The sequence below is a fragment of the Bufo gargarizans genome, chromosome 1 (assembly GCF_014858855.1).
Source record: "Bufo gargarizans isolate SCDJY-AF-19 chromosome 1, ASM1485885v1, whole genome shotgun sequence".
Classification (NCBI taxonomy): Eukaryota; Metazoa; Chordata; class Amphibia; order Anura; family Bufonidae; genus Bufo; species Bufo gargarizans.
In genome coordinates, this window is record NC_058080.1 from 25,444,599 (window position 1) to 25,472,145 (window position 27,547).

A 27,547-nucleotide genomic window follows, 5' to 3' on the forward strand; every position below is an offset into this window, starting at 1 on the left:
ACTTAACCTGATTGGATTACAAGTGCGCCTCGTGGAGCTGTTTGGCGTGAAAAAGAGGACTTTGGCGCGAAAAGAACCAGGCGGAGCCATCGCCCAGCCAACAAGGAAGAAGAACGCCGCCCTGTCTGGAGGAAAAGGTGCCGCCTACCCGAGTCCCGGAGTTACGAGAGGCCGCGCCCATCTGCTGACGCGGTACGCAGGAAGTCCGACACCTGTAGCGGCGCATCTCGCGAGACCTGGAGCGAGCACCACCGGAGTAAGTACAGACTTTAAAATTTTTTGCCGGCTTCTCCGCTTACCTTACCGGAAGCTTCCCGACCCCTGCCAGGGCACCGGAGGGACCCCAGTTAGTAACCAAAGACTTGTCTGAAAAGTTATTGCCATTGCCGCTCCGTTCCACTCCGCTACATTTAAAGGGCCATACCCACCTAGCAACGCCATGTCCGCAGCTGAGGAAATCGGACAGGCAGCCCCAGTAGTGCCTGCCGAAGTACCCGCAGCCGACTCTAGGGCCCCTGCCGCCGCGGCACCGCCAAGCCTGATGCCGCTAACCATGCCGTACTATTTCGGGGCCCCCTGGTTCCCACGTTATTCAGGGGAAGTCCACAAGTTAAAAGACTTCAGGGAGCAGATACTGGCCTTGTTCCGGCTTTATCCCATAACTGCTGAACAACAAATGGAGATCGTCCTAGCTCAGTTAGAAGGGGCCGCCGGCAGGGAAGTAATGTCATGGCCCCGTTCTGAGAAGAGTAGCCTGGAACAGATCTTTGAACGCTTGGGCACCACATTTGAAGCCAGAACGGTGTCAGAAGTTAAAATGCGTTTCTTCAGCAGAAAGCAGCAGCCTGGGGAGTCGCTCCGTGAATTTGCCCTGTCCTTACAAGAGACACTGAGAGCTGTTGTCCAAGTGGATCCTAAAGAAGCTGAGGACCAGGACCGGACTCTTAGAGAGCAATTCATTGCGGGCATCGGTACTGAGCACTTAAAGGGCTAGCTACGCATGCTGTCAGCTCAACACCCCCACTGTACATTTCTGGACTTTAAGGAATTGGCCATCAGTATACTAGGCCAGAACCCTGCTCCAGGGCCAGCAGCCTTCCCTGAACCTCAGGCTTGCCAACCAAAGACTGTTAATGTGGGGCCTGCAGGAGTCAGTCAGGCCACCCAGGCTCCGGTCACAGATGTGGTGGCCGCATTAATGGAGCAAGTGAACCATCTTACTCTAAGCTTGGAGAAGGTGTGTAAGAAAATAGAGGAGTGGGAGAGACCTCTGCTACTGGAAGATGAAGGTTCTTTTCCTCCAAGGCTCCCACCTGCATATGGAGAAGTATATCCAAAAGAACCTGATGGGCGACCGAGGTATCGGCCCAGAAGTAGAAAGCAGCCTGTCTGCCACCATTGCAAGAAATATGGACATACTGAATCAATGTGCTGGCAGTTACAACGGGCAACCCCTGAGGCAGAGGACCACCCCTCGGGAGGTAGAACAGTAGGTCCAAAAGATCCAAGCTGGATGCCTAAGTATGTAGGATCCCATCCGAAAATTTATATAAGTATCAACGGGATACCCTTTGAAGCCCTGTTGGACACTGGGTCACAGGTCACCATCATTAAACGGCCTGCCTTTGAAAAATTCTGGGATCCAAGTCTCCTCACCCAGCCACCAGAGTCCTGGCTGGATATCATCGCCAGCAACGGTAAGCCAGTGAAAGTGCATGGGTATTGGGAACCTACCCTTCAGGTGGGAGAAGCCACCCTGCCACAGCAAGGCGTAATTGTGGTACAAGCAGGAGATAAAGGAGGACACCCTGTGATCTTAGGGACTAACTTCTAAAAAATTGTTACTCCGAAGTGCTTGAAGCATTGAATCAAACCATATCTTCAGCCTCACCTGCTTCCAGAAGGGTTATTCAAAAGACTATTAGTGTGCTGTGTGCTCAACAAAGGTTCGCCAACAAGAAAGGAGAAATTTGTACTGTCCGGATCCGGGATAACCGGCCGGTAATTCTGCCTCCAAATTCCCAGATCATCCTGTGGTGCCGTGCTGTATTAGGGATCCAGGGCCAGGACTATCAAACCCTAGTGGAACCTATTCCTATTGAAGATCATCCCTTCATACGGACAACCAAGAGCCTGGTGACCGTGTCTCAAGGTAAAGAGCCTGTCCGTTTAATTAACTTTGGTGATCATCCCGTTACTCTCCTTAAGCATTGCCCCGTTGCTCAGCTTTTCCAAGTGTCTTTCCAGGATGTTATCCGTCTGCCTGCCACGGAGGCGTTCCAGACCACACAGAGCAGCAGCACCCCAACGGCATCCTGGTGGGAAGAACTACATGTGGGGAACGAATCCACCCCAAAAGAGCAAATAGAGGGAGTCCTGAAGCTGGTGAAGGAGCACCACCAGGCTTTCAGCAAGCACTCCACGGACTATGGAGAGGTCAGTGTAATCAAACACACCATACCCACTGGCTCTCACCCTCCTATTAAGGAGAGGCACAGACCCATACCACCTACTACCTATCAGTCTGTGAAAGAGATGATACAAGAGATGAAAGACTCTAATATAATCCGGGACAGTCATAGTCCCTGGGCTGCGCCCCTAGTACTTGTCCGGAAAAAAGATGGCAGCATAAGGTTCTGCGTGGATTACAGGAAAATTTATCAAATCACCCACAAAGATGCATATCCCTTGCCACGCATTGAAGAGTCCTTGACTGCCCTGGGGTCATCAGCCTATTTCTCCACCTTGGACTTAACCAGTGGGTACTGGCAGGTACCCATGGCCCCAGAAGATCGAGAAAAGACTGCTTTCACTACACTTATGGGCCTGTTTGAATTCAATTATATGCCGTTTGGACTATGTAACGCTCCAGGAACGTTCCAGAGGCTGATGGAACGTTGTTTAGGCCATAGGAATTTTGAGACTGTACTATTATACTTGGATGACGTCATTATATACTCCAAGACGTATGAGGACCATCTAAAGCACCTGGGTGAGGTGTTTCAAGTTCTTGCTAAATATGGCCTCAAAATCAAGCCATCCAAGTGCCACCTGCTGAAACCAGCCGTCAAATATCTCGGGCACGTTGTCAGTGCCGAAGGAGTACAGCCTGATCCTGATAAACTTGCTGCTGTCCGTAACTGGCCTACTCCAACCACCGTGAAAGAGGTGAGAAGCTTTCTCAGTTTTGCAGGGTATTACAGGCGTTTCATCCCGCATTTCGCACAAATTGCGGATCCCATCCAGGAACTCTTGAGGGGGCATCCAAAAAAGAGCCAAAAGACTCCTATTCCTGTTGAGTGGAATGAAGAGCGGGAAATTGCCTTCCAACTCCTAAAGAAGAAGTTGACTGAACCCCCTGTTCTGGGTTACCCAGATTATCAGAAGCCATTCCACCTCTACACAGATGCCAGTAAAAGAGGCCTGGGGGCCGTGTTGGCTCAAGTGCAAGATAACAAAGAAAGGGTGATTGCCTACGCCAGCAGATCCCTGAAGGGAGCTGAGAAGAACGACCAGAATTACAGTTCTTTCAAGCTGGAGTTTCTTGCCTTAGTGTGGGCTGTGACTGAAAAGTTTAAGGACTATCTCGCTGCCACACCATTTGTTGCCTTCACGGATAATAATCCCCTGGCACATCTGAATACAGACAAATTAGGGGCACTGGAGCAAAGATGGGCCTCCCGCCTTGCCAACTATGACTTTACTGTGAAATACCGGGCAGGCCGCTCCAATGATAACGCTGATGCTCTGTCACGACTCCCCACTACAGAAGCCCCAGATGAACCAAAAGATGCCTGGGAAGAGGTGGAGATGCCAGCGTTCTACAATAAATTTACCCAGCAGGATAATATCCGTACTGAAGGTTCCCCTGCTGCTGATCCTTCCTCATCAGATGGTCCTGAGTCCAGAGGCGATCAAGAAAGATGGATTAAGCTCCAGTCCGAAAGTAGAGTCCTCGGTAAACTGCTTGACTTCCTTACCAGTGGGAAAATCCCTGAGAGGATCCGCAGGAAGAGTGCAGACCCAGAACTAGTGAGACTGTGGAGACATCACCACCAATTATCCCTTCAAAGAGGCCTGTTGCTCAGAAGGAGTCTCGATCCAGTGTCCTGTGATAGAGTTTATCAAATTCTCCTGCCACGTCGGGATGCCAGCCTGGTTCTGGACATGTACCACAACCAGTCCGGACACTTCGGTGTGCAAAAGACTGAGGCCACCATAAGGAGAAGATTCTATTGGATTGGGATGAGAGAGGATATCGAAAAATGCCGAGAATGCACTGCCTGTGCTTTGGGGCGGACTGTACGCCGTGACCAGAGGGCGCCTCTCCATCCTATTGTAAGTACAGCTCCTTTAGAACTTGTCGCTATTGACCATGTGAAGTTGGAGCCGAGTCGTTCTGGGTATACATATGCCATGACTATAATTGATCACTTCACCAAGTTTGTCGTAGCAGTGCCTGTGAAAGACCTGACAGCCAGGACCACAGCGGAGGCGTTCTGGAAGCATTTCCTGTTGCCCTACGGCTGCCCAGAAAGGATCCTCACCGATCAAGGGTCTGCGTTTGAGTCACAGCTGTTCCATGAGATGTGCCTGCTGCACAACTGCCAGAAAGTCCGGACCACCGCCTATCATCCGCAAGGTAACGGACTCTGTGAAAAAATGAATAAGACTCTCATTGAAATGCTGAGAGCAGTACCCCCTGATACGAGGGGTGATTGGCCTACTCTGTTGCCCCAACTTATGTACACTTATAACAACACCATCCATTGTTCCACTGGTTACACCCCATTCTATCTGATGTTTGGGCGACAAGGGAGATTACCGGCGGATCACTCCCTGGGGGTACAAGTTCCGGATGTGATCAACCCACTGCCCGTCTTCTTAATGCCAAGGAGATCGTGCAAGAACGCATAGAAACTGTCCGGGTACGCCAGCAAAACGAATATAACCAGACTGCCCATGCGGAACCCCTGGCTCTTGGAGACAAGGTGTGGTTGAAAAACAACCACCGGACCAGCAAGTTGGACAGCAAATGGGAAAGGATTCCCTACCTTATTACTGCCATACCCAATGCTGCGGCCCACATTTACCAGGTCTCCAGAGAAGGAGACCTGGTAAAGGAAAAGGTCCCCAAGTTGTTCACAGGAACCGCCTCAAGCCCTGTATAGAAAGAGAACCAGCGGCAGAGGAGATGGAGCCTGAGCCTTCCGAGGAAGGGTTGCCGGCTCCACCTATGGACCCTATGCAGGCTGTGGAGAACTTGATCCATGATAAGGAGCCGCTCCACTGGGCCCTCACGCCTTGGTTGAATTTATTGGTTCCTGCTCCTGTTCCTGTTAGCCCTCAGCCTCAGGACACCTTACCCCAGAGAGCTCCTGAAGAAGCTCCAGAGGCGATGGGCTCCTCTGACATTCCTGAAGCCAGGCAGGAAGAATCCCTGCCAGTAAGGAGGTCCACCCGTTCTACCGGGGGGCATCCACCTGTGAGGTTTGGGGACTACATTATGGGCCCAGGTAGCCCCTCACGGGAAACCCCTGTTTAACCTTTGCAAGCCTGGGTATGGACTCATGTGATTCTTTGAGCCTCCAAGGACTTATGTTTATTTACATTTATATGGACTATCCTGGTTATTTGATATGCTGTGCCAGGTCAGCGCCCCCGTTCCCTTATGTTATCCTGAGAGAAGAGAACGACGCCCCTTGTCACCACTCCTTTCAGTGATCCTATTTGTCAACTGTTATATTGTTAATGTGGTGAAATACTGTTATATGCATGTTCTCGACTGTCTTTCAGGTTGCCGCTTCCAGATGGGCGGACCCTCCATGTTGCGCCGAGGACGTGCAACGTCATAGCGTGGGGGTATGTAGTGTCCCACTAGGTAAAGGTGGGCACTACACAGGTTAATGTGTTTCATTGCATTGAATGTCATGTGCATGTTTTTCCCTGTGTTATCTGGGTGTCAGGCCTGTCAGGGTGTAGTTTAGCCTCCCAGACGTTAGAGGGAGGTAGAGAGCCCTAGATATATATAGTAAGGCCCAGACAGGGGAGAGTTAGTGTATTCCAGGGGACTAGAGGAGTTACCTCGTCAGCCTGAAGCTCCTGAGGCTAAGGATAGCTCAGTTGAGATACCCCAGTAGTAGGACAGCACCTCCTGGGAGCAACCTGCAGTCACCTGTCAGCGGAAGCAGAGAGAGATACAGCTAGGAAGCAAAGGTATTTGTAACCTTAAGCAAGCGCCAATACTGGAGGAGGGAATTCTTACCAAGGATTTAAGCCAGCGAATAGGCATCCGGGCCTTGGGATCCAGCCAGCTAGAATAGCTGTGGGGATAGAGCAGCATAGCACTGCCAAGCATTAATTATATACCCTCCACGTATCTTGCAAGATTGCAACCTGCTGTGATATAAACCTGCTGTACTCTTAGAACTGTAAAGGACTGCCTTAACCTCTTCTGTACTTGATGTATAAAGTTGGACTGTTAAGTAAAGCAACGTTTGGTTCACTATACCACCTGTGTACCTCACTTATTCCAACTATAAACCGGTGTGCCACCGTCACAGGCACTGGCGTCACAAACCTTAAAGGGACCTTGCCCCAGGCACTCAAAATACCCGTAACATCCAGGGCACCTCATCCACCATCAAGCCTGGTCCCTACATACAGAGTGTGCCCCAGAGGAACCGTGTCTACCTCTCCTTCACTGCCACATGCCTGCCCAGGGTTCTCCAATACAGTGAGCAACCCTCGTTTGCCCATAACCGTGACCTCACTTCGCTATACCCTGCAGGTCTGGCGTGTTGCATTATGGGGTGGGGGGGTCTGTGGATGGCACTGTTATAGGATGGGGGGGTCTGTGGATGGCACTGTTATAGGATGGGGGATCTGTACATGCCATCCACAGATCCCCATAACAGTGCCATCCCCAGATCCTCCACCCCATAACAGTGCCATCCCCAGATCCCCCATTAACAGTGCCATCCCCATCTGGGGGGTTTCTTTGCTGGGCTGGACTTTTATAGCCCCCCGAAATTTTACTTGCATCTCTGTTCTCTAAAGGGGCGGATTTAGGGGGCGGTCCTAGGGGTGGGTAGGGGCGTGGCCAGGGGAGGGGGGTGAGTTCCACCACTTTTTCTCTGAGAAAAAAAGCCCTGCATTTATCTATTTATTGACCCAATGTTTTTTAGTGGATTCTGTATTTTAGTGTATATTATTCTTTTTACTAACACCGAATAATATCTATTATACTATAGTGTGGCACTCCCGATATGTCGATAGAAATATGACATTCTGTCTCTATTGATCTTTCTATCCATGCAGCGCTTTTAGCCCGATACCTGTGACACTGAGACTAAGGATGCATAATGTTAAAAAATCACGATCCATCTCCTTTATTCTCCTTATCATCTATTAGTCACACGATACGTTATAAGCACCTCCCTCAGAGACAGCGCAGAGACAATGCACCACACATACCACCTGTGGTCGACGCTCCTCCCGGATGACAGCCAGATACAGATCAGGTGACGGCGGTCACCTGGCCAAGGATAGACCATATGACCGCACTACGTTATTATTCTATACACGCCCCAGTACATGTCACTGAGTGAGCACGCTCCTCCCGAAACAGATCAGGTGACGGCGGTCACCTGACCAAGGATAGACCATGTGACTGCACTATGTTATTACTCTATACACGCCTCAATACACGTCACTAAGTGAGCACGTGACCGACCTGAAGAGAGATCTTAGGTCCGCCCCATAAACGTCATCCAGAAGCCTGGCGAATGAGAGATAGCACCGCCCACAAAACATCACCGTGAGGGATGGCATATGATACCAATACTGCCTACAATATGGAGCAATTGGCTGGTTTAACTTGAGGGGAGTCAGTGTATCTTAGTGACCCCTCAAGTTTCCACGCCCCCAATTCCTCACCCTTCCCGCCCCCTGTGACTTACACACATTGAGCCTAAACAGAGCACATAAAACAATGTGAAAAAGTATGTTTGTATGTAATAATTTTATTGTCCTGATGACGGGGGCTGTTTTGCCAATGAAACGCGTCGACCTTTGAATAAAAGATTACCTTTATTGGTAACATTGGAGTACGGAGTTTCTTTCCACCCGGAAAGGTCTGAATTCTTCTTTCACTGCATGTATCCTTATCCCGCTAACCGTTACTCATGGCAAGGGGCATAGACCAGGGCAGCAGACGCAGACTTTCCCGTAAGCTGGACGGGAAATATCCAGCAAGACAATTCAAAGGTGTTGTGACTAGGGATAAGCGTTCGTACCGAATTTTGGGGTGTCCGTGACACGGACCCGAACCCGAACATTTTCGTAAAAGTCCGGGTTCGGTGTTCGTTGCTTTCTTGGCGCTTTTTGAAAGGCTGCAAAGCAGCCAATCAACAAGCGTCATACTACTTGCCCCAAGAGGCCATCACAGCCATGCCTATTATTGGCATGGCTGTGATTGGCCAGTGCAGCATGTGACCCAGCCTCTATTTAAGCAGGAGTCACGTAGCGCCGCACGTCACTCTGCTCTGAACAGTATAGGGAGAGGTTGCAGCTGCCACGTTAGGGCGAGATTAGGCAGTGATTAACTCCTCCAAAACACTTAAGTCAGTGATCGATCTACAGCTGTGGATCATTGAACTGCTGCTATTCAGATGCTCACAGTTTTTAGGCTGCCCAGAGCGTTATTCAGTCACTTTTTTCTAGGGTGATCGGAGGCCATTTCGTGTCTTGTGGTGCGCCAGCACAAGCTGCCAACAAGTGCATTTAACCCTCAATAGTCTGGTTATTTTTTGGCTATATTCTACATATGGGGCAAGCTGTCACCAAGTGCATTTAACCATCAATAGTGTGGTTATTTTTTGGCTATATCCTACATCAGGGGCAAGCTGTCACCAAGAGAATTTAACCATCAATAGTGTGGTTATTTTTTGACTATTTCCTACATCAGAGGGCTTGGCTGTGCTTGCTATTTTATTGAGGGGTGAAATACAATTACCAAAATAGCAGTACCCTGAATCTGAAGCCAATTGTAATACTATCTGCTGTCTGGCAAAGGATATATTTTTGTTCAGGGTTGAAATACAATTCCCAACTTAGCAATTTCCTAAATTAGTGGTTTCTGCTGTATCAGGGCAACTTTAAATCTATTCATTAAAAGGGTATATTAGATTCAAGGTGCAGATAGGGTCATTCTCAATAACTTCACACACATGCTACTGTGCATTTCCAAGTCTAATTCTGTCTGTAAACGTATACCTGTCACCCAGCGCCTAAATAATAGGCCTCAAATTTATATTCAGCTAAATCTGTGGTTACTGCTGTAGCTGGTCAAGTTATTTTGTGTCCGTCAAAGCACAGTTTTTGTTCTGGGTTGAAATACAATTCCCAACTTAGCAATTTCCTAAATTAGTGGTTTCTGCTGTATGAGGCCAACTTTAAATCTATCCCTAAAAGGGTATATTAGATTCAAGGTGCAGATAGGGTCATTCTCAATAACTTCACACACATGCTACGGTGCATTTCCAAGTCTAATTCTGTCTGTAATGTCTGTAAACGTATACCTGTCACCCAGCGCCTAAATACTAGGCCTCAAATTTATATTCATCTAAATCTGTGGTTATTGCTGAGGCTGGTCAAGTTATTTTGGGTCTGTCAAAGCACAGTTTTTGTTCTGGGTTGAAATACAATTCTCAACTTAGCAAGTCTCAAAATTAGTTGTTTCTGCTGTATCAGGCCTACTTTAAATCTATCCCTAAAAGGGTATATTAGATTCAAGGTGCAGATAGGGTCATTCTCAGTTACTTCACACACACGCTACTGTTCATTTCCAAGTCTAATTCTGTCAGTAAACGTATACCTATCACCCAGCGCCTAAATAATAGGCCTCAAATTTATATTCAGCTAAATCTGTGGTTATTGCTGTAGCTGGTCAAGTTATTTTGTGTCCGTCAAAGCACAGTTTTTGTTCTGGGTTGAAATACAATTCCCAACTTAGCAATTTCCTAAATTAGTGGTTTCTGCTGTATCAGACCTACTTTAAATCTATCCATAAAAGGGTATATTAGATTGAAGGTGCGGATAGGGTCATCCACAATAACTTCACACGCTACCGTGCATTTCCAAATCTAATTCTGTCCGTAAACATATACCTGTCACCCAGCGCCTAAATACTCGGCCTCAAATTTATATCCAGCTAAATCTGTCGTTACTGGTGTGCCTGTATTAGTGTAATACGGTACCTAAATAGATAGCCAGATAGTGTTAGGTGTCTGTAAAAAAAGGCCTGAATTTGAATTCAATACATTGGGCCAAATAATATTTTTCTTATTGTGGTGAACGGTAACAATGAGGAAAACATCTAGTAAGGGACGCGGACATGGTCGTTGTGGTGTTAGTGGACCCTCTGGTGCTGGGAGAGGACGTGGCCGTTCTGCCACAGCCACACGTCCTAGTGTACGAACTACCTCAGGTCCCAGTAGCCGCCATAATTTACAGCGATATTTGGTGGGGCCCAATGCCGTTCTAAGGATGGTAAGGCCTGAGCAGGTACAGGCATTAGTCAATTGGGTGGACGACAGTGGATCCAGCATGTTCACATTATCTCCCACCCAGTCTTCTGCAGAAAGCGCACAGATGGTGCATGAAAACCAAGCCCATCAGTCTGTCACATCAACCCCATGCATATCAGGGAAACTGTTTGAGCCTCAAGTTATCCAGCAGTCTCTTATGCTGTTTGAAGTCTCTGCTAGCAGGGTTTCCCAAGGGCATTCACCTAGCCCTTCCCCAGGGGTGGAAGAGATAGAATGCACTAACGCACAACCACTATTGTTTCCTAATGATGAGGACATGGGAATACCACCTCAGCACGAATCTGATGATGACGCAACACAGGTGCCAACTGCTACGTCTTTCTGCAGTGTGCAGACTGAACAGGAGGTCAGGGAGGAAGACTGGGTGGAAGACGATGCAGGGGACGATGAGGTCCTAGACCCCACATGGAATGAAGGTCGTGCCACTGACTTTAAAAAATTCGGAGGAAGAGGGAAGAGGTAGTGGTGAGACCGAGCCAACAGCGTAGCAAAAGAGGGAGCAGTGGGCAAAAGCAGAACACCCGCCACCAAGAGACTCCGCCTGCTACTGACCGACACCATCTTGGACCGAGCACCCCAAAGGCAGCTTCAAGGAGTTCCCTGGCATGGCACTTCTTCAAACAATGTGCTGACGACAAGACCCGAGTGGTTTGCACGCTGTGCCATCAGAGCCTGAAGCGAGACATTAACGTTCTAAACCTTAGCACAACCTGCTTGACCAGGCACCTGCATGCAAAGCATGAACTGCAGTGGAGTAAACACCTTAAAAACAAGGAAGTCACTCAGGCTCCCCCTGCTACCTCTTCTGCTGCTGCCGCCTCGGCCTCTTCTGCCGCTGCCGCCTCGGCCTCTTCCTCCGCCTCTGGAGGAACGTTGGCACCTGCCGCCCAGCAAACAGAGGATGTACCACCAACACCAACACCTGCGTCACCAAGCATCTCAACCATGTCACACGCCAGTGTTCAGCTCTCCATCTCACAAACATTTGAGAGAAAGCGTAAATTCCCACCTAGCCACCCTCGATCCCTGGCCCTGAATGCCAGCATTTCTAAACTTCTGGCCTATAAAATGCTGTCATTTAGGCTGGTGGACAGAGACAGCTTCAAACAGCTCATGTCGCTTGCTGTCCCACAGTATGTTGTTCCCAGCCGACACTACTTCTCCAAGAGAGCCGTGCCTTCCCTGCACAACCAAGTATCCGATAAAATCAAGTGTGCACTGTGCAACGCCATCTGTGGCAAGGTCCACCTAACCACAGATACGTGGACCAGTAAGCACGGCCAGGGACGCTATATCTCCCTAACTGCACACTGGGTAAATGTAGTGGCGGCTTGGCCCCAGGCGGAGAGCTGTTTGGCGCACGTCCTTCCGCTGCCAAGGATCGCAGGGCAACATTCTTTGCCTCCTGTTGCCTCCTCCCCCTACTCGGCTTCCTCCTTCTCTTCTTCCACCTGCTCATCAAGTCAGCCACACACCTTCACCACCAACTTCAGCACATCCCGGGGTAAACGTCAGCAGGCCATTCTGAAACTCATATGTTTGGGGGACAGGCCCCACACCGCACAGGAGTTGTGGCGGGGTATAGAACAACAGACCGACGAGTGGTTGCTGCCGGTGAGCCTCAAGCCCGGCCTGGTGGTGTGCGATAATGGGCGAAATCTCGTTGCAGCTCTGGGACTAGCCTGTTTGGCGCACATCCCTTGCCTGGTGCATGTGCTGAATTTGGTGGTGCAGAAGTTCATTCACAACTACCCCGACATGGCAGAGCTGCTGCATAAAGTGCGGGCCGTCTGTTCGCGCTTCCGGCGTTTACATCCTGCCGCTGCTCGCCTGTCTGCGCTACAGCGTAACTTCGGCCTTCCCACTCATTGCCTCATATGCAGCGTGCCCACCAGGTGGAATTCCACCTTGCACATGCTGGACAGACTGTGCGAGCAGCAGCAGGCCATAGTGGAGTTTCAGCTGCAGCACGCACGGGTCAGTCGAACTGCGGAACAGCACCACTTCACCACCTATGACTGGGCCTCCATGCGAGACCTGTGTGCCCTGTTGCGCTGTTTCGAGTACTCCACCAACATGGCCAGTGGCGATGACGCCATTATCAGCGTTACAATACCACTTCTATGTCTCCTTGAGAAAACACTTTGATGGAAGAGGAGGTGGCCCAGGAGGAGGAGGAAGAGGGGCAATTTTTAGCACTTTCAGGCCAGTCTCTTCGAAGTAACTCAGAGGGAGGTTTTTTGCAACAGCAGAGGCCAGGTACAAATGTGGCCAGCCAGGGCCCACTACTGGAGGACGAGGAGGACGAGGATGAGGAGAAGGTGAAGGAGGAAGAGGATGAAGCATGGTCACAGCGGGGTGGCACCCAACGCAGCTCGGGCCCATCATTGGTGCGTGGCTGGGGGGAAAGGCAGGACGATGACGATACGCCTCCCACAGAGGACAGCTTGTCCTTTCCCCTGGGCAGCCTGGCACACATGAGCGACTACATGCTGCAGTGCCTGCACAACGACAGCAGAGTTGCCCACATTTTAACGTGTGCGGACTACTGGGTTGCCACCCTGCTGGATCCATGGTACAAAGACAATGTGCCCACCTTACTTCCTGCACTGGAGCGTGATAGGAAGATGCGCGAGTACAAGCGCACGTTGGTAGACGCGCTACTGAGAGAATTCCCAAATGTCACAGGGGAACAAGTGGAAGCCCAAGGCCAAGGCAGAGGAGGAGCAAGAGGTCGCCAAGGCAGCTGTGTCACGGCCAGCTCCTCTGAGGGCAGGGTTAGCATGGCAGAGATGTGGAAAACTTTTGTCAACACGCCACAGCTAACTGCACCACCACCTGATACGCAACGTGTTAGCAGGAGGCAACATTTCACTAAAATGGTGGAACAGTACGTGTGCACACCCCTCCACGTACTGACTGATGGTTTGGCCCCATTTAACTTCTGGGTCTCTAAATTGTCTACGTGGCCAGAGCTAGCCTTTTATGCCTTGGAGGTGCTGGCCTGCCCGGCGGCCAGCGTTTTGTCTGAATGTGTATTCAGCACGGCAGGAGGCGTCATTACAGACAAACGCAGCCGCCTGTCTATCGCCAATGTGGACAAGCTGACGTTCATAAAAATGAACCAGGCATGGATCCTACAGGACCTGTCAATCCCTTGTGCAGATTAGACATTAACTACCTCCCCTTAACCATATATTATTGTACTCCAGGGCACTTCCTCATTCAATCCTATTTTTATTTTCATTTTACCATTATATTGCGAGGCAACCCAAAGTTGAATGAACCTCTCCTCTGTCTGGGTGCCGGGGCCTAAATATCTGACAATGGACTCTTCCAGTGTTGGGTGACGTGAAGCATGATTCTCTGCTATGACATGAAGACTGATTCTCTGCTGACATGAAGCCAGATTCTCTGTTACGGGACCTCTCTCCTCTGCCTGGGTGCCTGGGCCTAAATATCTGACAATGGACTGTTCCAGTGTTGGGTCACGTAAAGCATGATTCTCTGCTATGACATGAAGACTGATTCTCTGCTGATATGAAGCCATATTCTCTGTTACGGGACCTCTCTCCTCTGCCTGGATGCCGGGGCCTAAATATGTGACAATGAACTGTTCAAGTGGTTGGTGACGTGAAGCATGATTCTCTGCTTTGACATGCAGACTGATTATCTGCTGACATGAAGCCAGATTCTCTTTTACGGGACCCCTCTCCTCTACCTGGGTGCCTGGGCCTAAATATCTGACAATGGACTGTTCCAGTGTTGGGTGATGTAAAGCATGATTCTCTGCTATGACATGAAGACTGATTCTCTGCTGACATGAAGCCAGATTCACTGTTATGGGACTTCTCTCCTCTGCCTGGGTCCCGGGGCCTAAATATATGACAATGGACTGTTACAGTGGTGGGTGACGTGAAGCCTGATTTTCTGCTATGACATGAAGACTGATTCTCTGCTGACATGAAGCCAGATTCTCTGTTACGGGACCTCTCTCCTCTGCCTGGGTGCCTGGGCCTAAATATCTAACAATGGACTGTTCCAGTGTTGGGTAACGTAAAGCATAATTCTCTGCTATGACATGAAGACTGATTCTCTGCTGACATGAAGCCAGATTCTCTGTTACGGGACCTCTCTCCTCTGCCTGGGTGCCTGGGTCTAAATATCTGACAATGGACTGTTCCAGTGTTGGGTGACGGGAAGCATGATTCTCTGCTATGACATAAAGACTGATTCTCTGCTGACATGAAGCCAGATTCTCTGCTGACATGAAGCCAGATTCTCTGTTATGGGACCTCTCTCCTCTGCCTGGGTGCCTGGGCCTAAATATCTGACAATGGACTGTTCCAGTGTTGGGTGACGTGAAGCCTGATTCTCTGCTATGACATGCAGACTGATTCTCTGCTGACATGAAGCCATATTCTCTGTTACAGGACCTCTCTCCTCTGCCTGGGTGCCGGGGCCTAAATACATGACAATGGACTGTTACAGTGGTGGGTGACGTGAAGCCTGATTCTCTGCTATGACATGAAGACTGATTCTCTGCTGACATGAAGCCAGATTCTCTTTTATGGGACCTCTCTCCTCTGCCTGGGTGCCGGGGCCTAAATATATGACAATGGACTGTTACAGTGGTGGGTGACATGAAGCCAGATTCTCTGCTATGGGACCTCTCTCCAATTGATATTGGTTAATTTTTATTTTTTTTATTTTTATTCATTTTCCTATCCACATTTGTTTGCAGGGGATGTACCTACATGTTGCTGCCTTTTGCAGCCCTCTAGCCCTTTCCTGGGCTGTTTTACAGCCTTTTTAGTACCGAAAAGTTCGGGTCCCCATTGACTTCAATGGGGTTCGGGTTCGGGACGAAGTTCGGGTCGGGTTCGGATCCCGAACCCGAACATTTCCGGGAAGTTCGACCGAACTTCTCGAATCCGAACATCCAGGTGTTCGCTCAACTCTAGTTGTGACCCATCGCAACCCCATTCGGTAAGCATAATCAGTGTATTTGCTATTACCCATTACTGTAAGGTTCTACACACGAGGCGCTGCCTCCTCTCCTTTAAAAAAAAAAACAAAAAAAAAACGGTATGTTCGACAGACAGGTGGCCAGGTGGCTAGGGCCATCCAAGGGAACAGGCAGTGGCAAAAATGTTTCTGGAGCTGGCAGAAGTAGCAGAAGAAGAAGGGGGTGGGGGTGGCAGCAGTCGCAGCTGACCATCTACTGTAAAATATTATGGGCGAGGGCCTACTGCTGAGCTGACCATCTAAAACATTAGGGGTGAGGGCCTGCTGCTGAGCTGACCATCTAAAACATTATGGGTGAGGGCCTGCTGCTGAGATGACCATCTAAAACATTATGGGTGAGGGCCTGCTGCTGAGCTAACCATCTTAAACATTATGGGTGTGAGAGTCTGCTACTGAGCTGACCATCTAAAACATCAGGGGCGATGGCCTGCTGCTTAGCTGACCATCTAAAACATTATGGGTGAAGGCCTGCTGACGAGCTGACCATCTAAAACATTATGGGTGAGGGCCTGCTGCTGAGCTGACCATCTAAAACATTATGGATGAGGGCCTGCTGCTGAGCTGACCATCAAATAGCTTAGGGGTGAGGGTCTGCTGCTGAACTGACCCTTAAAACATTAGGGGTGAGAGACTGCTGCTAATCTGACCATCTTAAATATTAGGAGCGAGGGTCTGCTGCTGAACTGACCCTCTAAAACATTAGGGGTGAGGGTCTGCTGCTGAGCTGACCTTTTAAAACATTAGGTGTGAGGGTCTGCTGCGGAGCTGACCATCTAAAACATTAGGGGTGAGTATAACCCTAACTCTCCTGATACATGCTGGAGATGCCAGGAAGAGAAGGGCACTTTCTTCCACGTTTGGTGGTCCTGCAGGGTAATATGTCCTTGGTGGACAGAAATAGTGGAGCTCAGTAACCAAATATGTAAGACAGCCTTCCCATGTACCCCAGAACTAGTATTGCTTACTCTGGGTTTGGAAGGTAGCAACAAATTCAAATCCTCTCTCTTTTCTCTGCACTTAGCGGCGGCCAGAACCCTCCTACCATCCTGTTGGCTCTCAACAGAAGTCCCAACGACTCAACATTGGATCAACAAGGTTGATCAGATTTATAGATTAGAAGAGATTTCACATTGGGAGTTGAGATCAAGACACACTTTCCTCCTAATTTGGTCTCCCTGGAGAGAGTATAGGAAATTCTCCTAACCCACCCCCCCTACACTGAGTATTTATCCCTGTGAGTAACTGTATCGCGGCTTAGTAACTAATTTACACTGATATGCTGACACCACCTCATGTCTTATTTCAGTTATTACTGTTATGTTATCAAACTTATTTTAGCAATAACTCATATCCCCATTGTGAGACGGATAGAGGCGTTTCCCCGCCCTGTCCATTCATGTATGTAACACATATGTCTGTATTACATTTGCCTGAGATATGACTTCATGCTTATGGGTATGTGTGACCATTTGATAAAAACAATAAAAATTGTTAATATAAAAAAAAAAAAAAAACATTAGGGGTGAGGACCTGCTGCTGAGCTGACCCTCTAAGACATTAATGGCAAGGGCTTGCTGGTGACCCTATAAAACATTAGGTGTGAGGGTCTGCTGCTGAGCTGACCCTCTAAAACATTATGGGCAAGGTCCTGCTGCTGAGCTAACCATCTAAAACATTAGGGGCGAGGGCCTGGTGCTGATCAGTGCCGTCACCAGGGGGGGCCAGAGGGGGCCACGGCCCCCCCTACATCACACTGTTCCCCCCCATGTTGCCCCCCAACTAAAATGTGCCCCCATTCATTTTGGTGTGCTGCAGGCAGAACTGAACTGCTCATCACAGGTGTGTACTGTTTACTCTATATTCTTCTAAACTTCGATTCTATATCCTCTCTCTCCCCATCCCCAGTAGTCTGACCAGTGCAGAAATCAGCGCTCGCTGTCGCTCGGTATGGTAATAAGTCAACTACAGGCAGTGCGGGCGGCGCGCCTGCTCCTCCCACTAGACGGCGAAGGCATATGTCGTCACTGTAAGCGCAGCCCGCGCACTGCCTGTAGGCTGTATGTAGCCTATGCCTGGCCCTACCGAAGCTAGCTGAGAGAGTAAGGTACAAACTAGAGAGATCTGAGAGCGGCCGCTGAATCTTCCTTCCTGATTTAAAAGTTAAAGTTACTGTTGGGCAATATACTCTCTTGCCTAACGTGTCCCTGACACATGATTTCGGTGATCAGCTTGGATTAAGTCTGTCTGGTACCAGGAGGGTGAATGAATGACAAACATGTGCCTTGTTCAAATTCACTCTGTTTAATGGCAGAAGAGCAACAGTTGATATAGGAGGGGTTGAACTTTCTTTACATCCAATCATGTGTTAGCATTTATCACAACCTATAGTATTCATACACATGAGCTCTGCATTAACATAAAGGATGCAGTAGTAACAGCACTTGACCAATTAGGTATGGACACATGGGCTACTATGCATTTAAAATCCTGATGACCTTATAGGGTAAACCTTCCAACTTTTAGGAATGTTTGGGTATTCTTGAAACCGCTCAGGAAGTTTCTCACATTCCAAAGGGGGATGGAGATCTTAAACAGATGTACTGGTCAGCTTAGAGAGACAAGATGGAGTTACCTATATCCCATCAATCCTCTCTTTAGAACATATATATATATATATATATATATCTTATCTATATGGTTCTTTCTCTGTTCTCCCTTGGTTTGCTTGTAAGCCTTTAGATATTCCATATACCCTTCAGGAGTATAATCCTCAGGTTTTGTTGGGGTTGTGTTTGCCTCTTCTACCTCTACCGGAGTATAGAGGAATGTTGAGTGTACCCCTCTTTCGGACACATTTTTACATATGGCAAAAAGGGAGGGCACACATTGTAAACAACAGCAGAGAAACACCATTGCAGCGATCACAGCGAATGCCACTCCTAAAACATACCTTATTTGACCAAAGTCAGGTATCCAGCCAAAAAGCCAGTCCCACCAACCTTGATCAACATCTTGTTTTATATGTTTTATCATCTCTTCTAATTGGCCTATTCTATCTTTTATTCCACTGGAGTGGTCTGATAAATTGAAACAACACATCCCTGCGAACGCTGAACATCCTATACCACGTTGAAGCAACAAATAGTCACTAGTTGCCCTATTCTGCAAGATAGCCTTTTTATATGGTTGTATATCCAGCAGCATATCTTGCAGAATTGCACTAGTGACATTTATTTGTCTTACCATAAAACAGGCAAGTTTTGATATTGTCCTGTGGTTATATATGGCCAACCCTGGTACCCATATATTCTGCTCTAGAGAGGAGATTCACAATTTTCCGGTAGCTGTAGGGAAGTGTCTCTCGTGTGTCGTGTCTGCATTGCTAGGAATAGTGGTAACATTGCTAATGTCAACCTAGCTATTGTACAGGGCCCCTCTGTAATATTGGCTGGTATGTATGTGTAACTAGAATTTCCACAGGCCAATACCCATCCTGTTGGTAGAGGTACATGTTTGTCTAGGGATGGTACTGTTTTGGTAATATTACATTGCATATTCTTTCCTGATACTATCTTTTTACAGCTACCTAGATCTCTATCACAAATATTTGGCTTACTCTTGTTCTGCATTTTTGCTTGTATGCAGGGAGGCAATAGTGTCTCATCACAGGTGAAATTATAACATATTTCTGCTGCTGTAACAAGACCTGTAATTATTTCTATCATATTACTTTGCAGAGTCTCATATGTATGACAGTTATAGCACGCATGATAATGATTTATATATCCATATCTAACATCGTGACCCTCCAAGTCTGTGTCATTCCATTGGGAACGTAGGAGCCCCGTCCATACATCTACTGGGGTGGGGACTGCTACCAGACATGTCTCCAAAATGTTAGATGCAGATAAAGTGGTTCGGAGACAAAAGTCAGTTAAGTTCAGAGTTTTGGCCAGGTACAGCCATAAGTTCTCCTTTGTCTTCCATAGATTGTCTTCCCCTCTGCCTTCCGTTTTCAAGTATGTCTGTCTGTTCCACAGCCGTGGGACAGTAAGTAGGAGACACAAAATTGCAAGTATTAAGGCACTGTATCTCAGCCATCTCGAGGAATGCCCTGACTGCGTCATCCTGTTGGGGGTCAAGGCTGTCTGCCTCCGTTAGCACCCCTTCTGTATCTTCTTCGAGGTCAAGGCTGTCTGCCTCCGTTAGTACCTCTGGGCCTTGTTGGAGCTCAGGGCTGTCTGCCCCCGTTAGTACCTCTCTTTTCTTCACCAACTTAATCCTTGTGGCGTGGATCCACGTGGGCGACTGTTCAGTGAGGACTGCTGTTCTGGTGATCGCGACTACCTCGGTGGGTGGTCCGTAGGTGAAGCTTCCTGGTTCCTTTCTCTTCTTTAAGATCTTGATCATCACCTGGTCGCCTACCCGGAATGGATGGGTTGGTTCCTGTGAAAGAGAAGGAGACTTACAAGCAACTTTTTCTTCAGTTTTACTGAGGACCTTGATCAGATTATTACTCCTCTCTGATCAGGTCCAAGTCCCCTTCCTGCACTACCAGGGGGCGTCTTGCCCATGGTGTGGGGAAAGGCCTACCCATGAGTATCTCAATGCTGTTTATGTCCTACTCTGTGGAAATGTGCTATTTAAGATGGAAGCACTGTGTTGGGGAATGCATAGCTTCCCCTCTTCGCAGACTAATCCTGTCTTAGGATTTGTCTGCAATACTGAATAACACCAGTCTTGCTGCTCCTGTTCAGTGGCATACCACTGAAGATCAGTAAGCATTTGTAACATCTCAGGGGTTGGAGGTGCCAAACATGGCATCTCCCAATGGTTACAAAAACCTGTGAGGTTGCATTTGGCCACCTCATCTGCCAGCGCAGTGCCCTGTGAGACATGATCCTTACCATCTGCTGTCGTAACGCCTCTCTTTTGCCAGATCATACCATCTCAGTATAAATGGTGACAGGTCTATCAGTATGTAGAATACATGTCCTAGTGAGTGCAATGAGCTCAGCTGCCTGCTGTGTTGAGTGTGGATGTCCTTGAGTAGGCCTACAACATCATGAGTGGTGTGCTAAATGGTGTAATGTCACATTGTGAAAGAAGCTGTCAATTCCACCATCATAGCACAGGCTGCAAGAGAACACAGACATGCCGGCATCCCTTGAACAGGGGTGGGCATTACCTTTGAGAAAAAACGCACAAGGACGCAACTTGCCTCAGTTTCTTGTGTCAGTACACCCGCCATGGTTTTACAATTTTGGCGTGCAAACATGTGGAAGGGCATATTATAGTCAGGGAGGCCCAGCCCTGGACTCGACATGAGTGAACATTTCAAATAATCAAATGCATTGTACATTTCAGAAGACCATTTAATCAAATCTGGATTTTCATCCAGAGTGGCTTGCCTCAAAACATTGTCATAATAGGAGCAACCAGGAATCCATTGTCTACCGTTTATCATACCAAGGAAAGACAACATTTCTTTCCTGGTGTGCGGGGCGACCAAACCCGCAATAGACTGGACTCTTTCTGCGCTGATTCTCCTTTCACCTTTTGTGAGGACAAAGCCCAAGTATTCAACCTGCATTTTACACCATTGCATTTTCTTGAGTGTCACTTTGTGACCACATCCTGACAACCATTTTAACAGTGATAAACCATCCTGAATGCTGGCCTCTGCTGACATGCTACACAGTAACAAATCATCGACATATTGCAGCAGCACAGAACCTTGGGGGGTTTACCATGGTTTTACAATTGCTAGGAGGACCATGCTGTACACTACAGGTAAATCAGCATATCCCTGCGGCTTTCTGCACCAGGTCAGTTGACGTCTGTCAAAGGAAAAAAACTAAAAGTAGTCTGGTTATCTTATCAACTGGGATAGAGAAGAATGCATTCTTCAGATCTATCACACTGAACCAAACAGCGTCTGCTGGAATGGCAGAAGATAATTGAGGGGCATCAGGTACAACAGGGGCTATAGGCACAATGATGCTGTTGATGGCCCTTAAATCCTGTACAAAGCGGGTAGCACCACCTGCCTTTGCCACTGGATTCACGGGCATGCTGTAGGGTGAAATCACCTCTTCCAGGATTCCCTTTTGTAGGAATTCTTCCATTATTGGCCTAAGTCTATCAAGTTCCTCTTTTTTTACAGTGGGTATTGTTTCGGATATACTGAGATGACACCTGGTTTCACAGTAGCTGTGTAAAGTGTGCAATCTATGAATCCTGTGTCATATTCATTTGAGGACCATAATGCAGGATTAATGTTTTTAAGTTCTGGGTGGTCCTGTATGTTTGCAAGAATCAGTGGGCCTGGTGTAGAGATTGGATGAGACCTGAGTGTACTCTTATGCCCTGATTCTTTGCTGATACCTGCAAGTCAAGCTTAATGAACAAATCTCTCCCTAATAGGCTGACTGGGCAATCTAGTATAATGCTAAATACATGATCTGTGATGTATTCCCTGTCCATGGTCTCGAATGGTAGTGAGTCAGTTTTGAAAAATTTTGTCAAAACCCCATTATTTCACATAGACGGCTCAGATTCTCCTTCCACCCACTCTGTCATCTTAAGTCAACCCCTTTTAGTCGGACGCTGCGGTCATCGTTCCGTCCGTCAGTAGTATGCCAGCTGTCCATAAGAACAGAGCTCTGATGTTAAGCACAACACTGAACATGTAACACATAACTCCAAACATTGAAACGGACAGATCTGACAATACAGACATGAACACACAAAGGGCCCATAAAAAGATTTCATTGACTTCAATAAATAAAAATATACAGCTTGATCAAGGCTGTTGGCACCAATAAAAACCAAAAACTTCCAAGAAAAAATAAAATTTAATTCTCAATGCGCATATTATTCACATTTTCATGTACTCATTTCCACAAACAACTCATAACCTCGCCCTTACACATAAAAACTGAATTGCTCACACAGCTCTGCTAAACATCTCAGTCTTCGTACATTTTTCAACTTCACTTATAATTCAAAGCCACTCTCATTCACATTCCACTGAATCATATATCTTTCAATCTAGTCACACAATTTCTTTGTTACATTCCAAAACTTGCAACACAGACAAACACAGCTTTCCTGGAAACAGATATCCACACCCAGAATTGCTAATGGTTTGTCACTAGTGAACTACTTTTTTTCAATATCTTCTGTTCTTCACTCTGTGATTAATCAACTCTTATAAGAAGACAATATACATGTTATACAGTACAGTAATTTTGTTAAAATCCAAATTATCTTATGCCATGTGGTTTTAGTTTAGTGTTGCACACATCGTCACTTACTCTATATAATCCCCCTCCCCCCCCCCCTTTTCCTTTGCCTTGCGTCTCTTATTTCAGGAGTGTTCAAGCAGGGGAAGTAAAGCAATCCATCACAGGACGTTCAACTGTCCCACATGTTTCTCAAACTTTTACTTATATCTGAATAGGGACTTAGAATGGGTGCAACCTTAGATTGATAGGATTGGACATGGGCACTTTCTTAATCAGTGGATTTGCAAACATCATTGGATCTAATTCAATGCTGAAGTCCTGTCTGTAAGATCTATAGATAACACAGGTTAGCATCTTCACAGTCTGCAGATGCATTACCAATTACCAGCCTCCCCCCCCCCCCCCCCCCAGCCCCCATATGAAATTCCTGAGCACAGGAGGGGGATGTGAGATGAGAGGGAGTTCTCTCTAAGAGCACATTTCCAGAGAGAACTGGTGGTACTACAAGTGAAATAATGACTTTTGAATGTTACAGCAGATATGGTGGGGGAAGGGATGCCACATGGCAACTTCTTTGTTCTCTGTAGGATTCAAAATCCTCCATCTTGTAATAAGAAATGCTACTCATTTCCCCAACCTTCAATTTCTCCATTAATATCTTGCTATTACCTGCATCATACCAGTGGGGGGGGGGGGGGGGGGGGGGCTATTTCCAGCCACTGTTCTCCTCCCCTGGACATGTACTCCATGTCCCAGGAAGGATCAGCATCAAAATGCGGCCAGGCTGTTTTATCACCTAGACATAGTCCTTTGACCATATCCATATGATAAATACTATTATCACCGTCCCTGGGGAATGGATCTGCAGCATCCATTACCTCAGTCCAGCCTGCTAGATTATCTACCCACGGGTTGATCAGGTAATAATTTGTTGGACTAACACAAGCTACATTGATTTTGCAAGTCTCTCCTGGTTCTGGTTTAGGGAATTTAGTTTGAGACCCTTGTCCTCCCACGTTAGTATTTATAGTTCAAAGAATAAGTGAGACAATCGCTGTCAGGACTGGCTGTACTGACCCGTGAAAGTGCCTACAAAAATCCTGTCAACTGATTCAGCTGATTCTTATCTTAATGTCTCTCTATACTCTTTGGACCCCTATCGACTATTGTTGTTTCGGACCGCCACTTGCGTTCATATTTTCCGGGTCATCAGATTATTCCTAGCCGAAAAAATGGGGCGTCTTGCGGTCCTCCACAGCACAAACAATTTTACACATTAACAGTAAATAACCCAAAATACATCAATTTGACAATAACAGTGCGATATGACCGTACACTTACCACCCGGTCAGTATCTCACACAAACAGATAATCTTATCACTTCTAAAATACTTATACTATATATATATATATATATATATATATATATAAGAGTTAATCCAAGCTTTTAATCTTTCTGTTCCCTGAACAGTATCTCTTAGTACGTACTACAAACGGCATGGGCTCCCGGAGCCTCTTACTGCCAACTTTAGCTCCCTGAGCTATAATTGCGTGTCCCGGACACAGCAATCTACCAAAATCATAAATAGATGGTTCAACTTACTTGGTTGAGATTTTGGTCATTGCTCCAGGTCCAAGAGGAGGACAAGAATTGATGTCTTTCACTGTAGACCTGAAGAGGACCCTCCCAATCCCGGACCCGAGCCCCCAAAACTGTTGGGCAATATACTCTCTTGCCTAACGTGTCCCTGACACATGATTTCGGTGATCAGCTTGGATTAAGTCTGTCTGGTACCAGGAGGGTGAATGAATGACAAACATGTGCCTTGTTCAAATTCACTCTGTTTAATGGCAGAAGAGCAACAGTTGATATAGGAGGGGTTGAACTTTCTTTACATCCAATCATGTGTTAGCATTTATCACAACCTATAGTATTCATACACATGAGCTCTGCATTAACATAAAGGATGCAGTAGTAACAGCACTTGACCAATTAGGTATGGACACATGGGCTACTATGCATTTAAAATCCTGATGACCTTATAGGGTAAACCTTCCAACTTTTAGGAATGTTTGGGTATTCTTGAAACCGCTCAGGAAGTTTCTCACATTCCAAAGGGAGATGGAGATCTTAAACAGATGTACTGGTCAGCTTAGAGAGACAAGATGGAGTTACCTATATCCCATCAGTTACCATCTGCAGGATATGGATTACAGTGTTTACTGTTTAGAAATGTTCAAATGTCAAATGTGAGCGGCAGGCAGGAGGATCTGTGGTCTGTGGATGACACTGTTATGGTGGGGGGGATCTGTGGATGACACTGTTATGATGGTGGGGGGGATCTGTGGATTACACTGTTATGGTGGTGGGGGGATCTGTGGATGACACTGTTATGGTGGTGGGGGTGATCTGTGGATGACACTGTTATGGTGGGGGGTGATCTGTGGATGACACTGTTATGGTGGTGGTGGGGGGGATCTGTGGATGACACTGTTATGGTGGTGGTGGGGATCTGTGGATGACACTGTTATGGTGGGGGGAAGGATCTGTGCCACTCTGTAGATGACACTGTTATCGGCGGGGGATCCCAGGATGACACTGTCATGGGGTGGATCTGTGGGTGACACATATAGCATAAGATGCTATATACGGTATTGGTCATCCACAGATCCCCCATAGCAGTGTCATCCTGGGACCCCCCCTATAACAGTGTCATCTACAGAGTGGCACAGATCCTTCACCCACCATAACAGTGTCATCCACAGATCCCCCCATAACAGTGTCATCCACAGATCCCCCCCCATAACAGTGTCATCCACAGATCCCCCATAACAGTGTCATCCACAGATCGCTCCCCCATAACAGTGTCATCCACAGATCCCTCCCCCATAACAGTGTTATCCACAGATCCCCCCAATAAGTGTCATCCACAGATCCCCCCCATAAGTGTCATCCACAGACCCCCCCATAGCATTGTCATCCACAGATCCCCCATAAGTGTCATCCACAGATCCCCCATAAGTGTCATCCACAGATCCCCCATAAGTGTCATCCACAGATCCCCAATAACAGTGCCATCCATAGATCCCCCATAACAGTGCCATCCACAGATCCCCCCATAACAGTGTCATCTACAGATCCCCCTATAAGTGTCATCCACAGATCCCCCCCCCCTATATCAGTGCCATCCACAGATCCCCATTCCCCCATAACAGTGTCATCTACAGATCCCCCCCCATAACAGTGCCATCAGCAGATCATAATGATCTGATGCTCTCAGCATTACTTAATGCTAGGAGCTTTAGGTACTTATGCACTTGGCCAGCAGCTGTGGGCGCTTTCCTGTATTCAGCTGTATCACTGCCCTCAGTGAACTACAACTCCCGTTGGCTGTCCAGGCATGCTGGGAGTTGCAGTTTTGCACTATCTGGAGCTCCACAGTTTGGAGACCACTGCTCTATAAGCCAAAGCAGTACATGGGGGTCTGACCACTGGGGCCCCCACCAATCCTGAGAATGGGACATAATTGTGCCTGGAGTGAATGGTGCGGACTGCACCTGCGTGTCCACCACTCCATCCATTCCCTATGCATGTCTACATTCTCAGGATCGGCAGGGGTTCCAGCAGTCAGACTCCCACCTATCTGCTTGTTATCCCCGATACTGTGGATATATATAACTTAATGAGATAGGGAAAAACCCTTTAACCCCTTCTTACTTCAGGATGTATGCCTATGTTCTTGCAGCTGCAATGTTCACACAACTGGACGTATGCATACGTCCTGCATTCTCACTGCACCTCGAGATCGGTGGCAGAACCTGTCTGGAAGCCAGTGGATCTCACTGGCAAACTGTCATAATATACTGACAGTTATACTATGCTGCAGTGCAGATGGTCACAGGCCCAGCTAGAGTTGGCACACCTTTTGCACTTAGAATAACATTAAAGTGCAGAAACTCCTATCATGTTGACAGGAACCCCTGCTCTTCTACTGTAAACAGGGGTTTGTATATATACAGTACAGACCAAAAGTTTGGACACACCTTCTCATTCAAAGAGTTTTCTTTATTTTCATGACTATGAGGGCATCAAAACTATTGCACACATGTGGAATTATATACATAACAAACAAGTGTGAAACAACTGAAAATATGTCATATTCTAGGTTCTTCAAAGTAGCCACCTTTTGCTTTGATTACTGCTTTGCACACTCTTGGCAATCTCTTGATGAGCTTCAAGAGGTAGTCCCCTGAAATAATCTTCCAACAGTCTTGAAGGAGTTCCCAGAGATGCCTAGCACTTGTTGGCCCTTTTGCCTTCACTCTGTGGTCCAGCTCACCCCAAACCATTTCGATTGGGTTCAGGTCCGGTGACTGTGGAGGCCAGGTCATCTGGCGCAGCACCCCATCACTCTCCTTCATGGTCAAATAGCCCTTACTTTCAAAGTTTTCCCAATTTTTCGGCTGACTGACTGACCTTCATTTCTTAAAGTAATGATGGCCACTCGTTTTTCTTTACTTAGCTGTTTTTTTCTTGCCATAATACAAATTCTAACAGTCTATTCAGTAGGACTATCAGCTGTGTATCCACCTGACTTCTCCTCAATGCAACTGATGGTCCCAGCCCCATTTATAAGGCAAGAAATCCCACTTATTAAA

The 27,547-nt window shown here is 47.4% G+C and overlaps 1 protein-coding gene across 1 annotated transcript in view; it reads right to left on the minus strand.

Annotated features, from left to right (window-relative positions):
* Positions 1 to 27,547, minus strand: part of LOC122922710 (vomeronasal type-2 receptor 26-like) — a 61,078-nt gene that overhangs the window by 9,794 nt on the left and 23,737 nt on the right. The window contains exon 3 of the mRNA XM_044273448.1: positions 19,896 to 20,084. Coding sequence (XP_044129383.1) covers positions 19,896 to 20,084 — 189 coding nt within the window. The remainder of the gene's footprint in view (positions 1 to 19,895; positions 20,085 to 27,547) is intronic.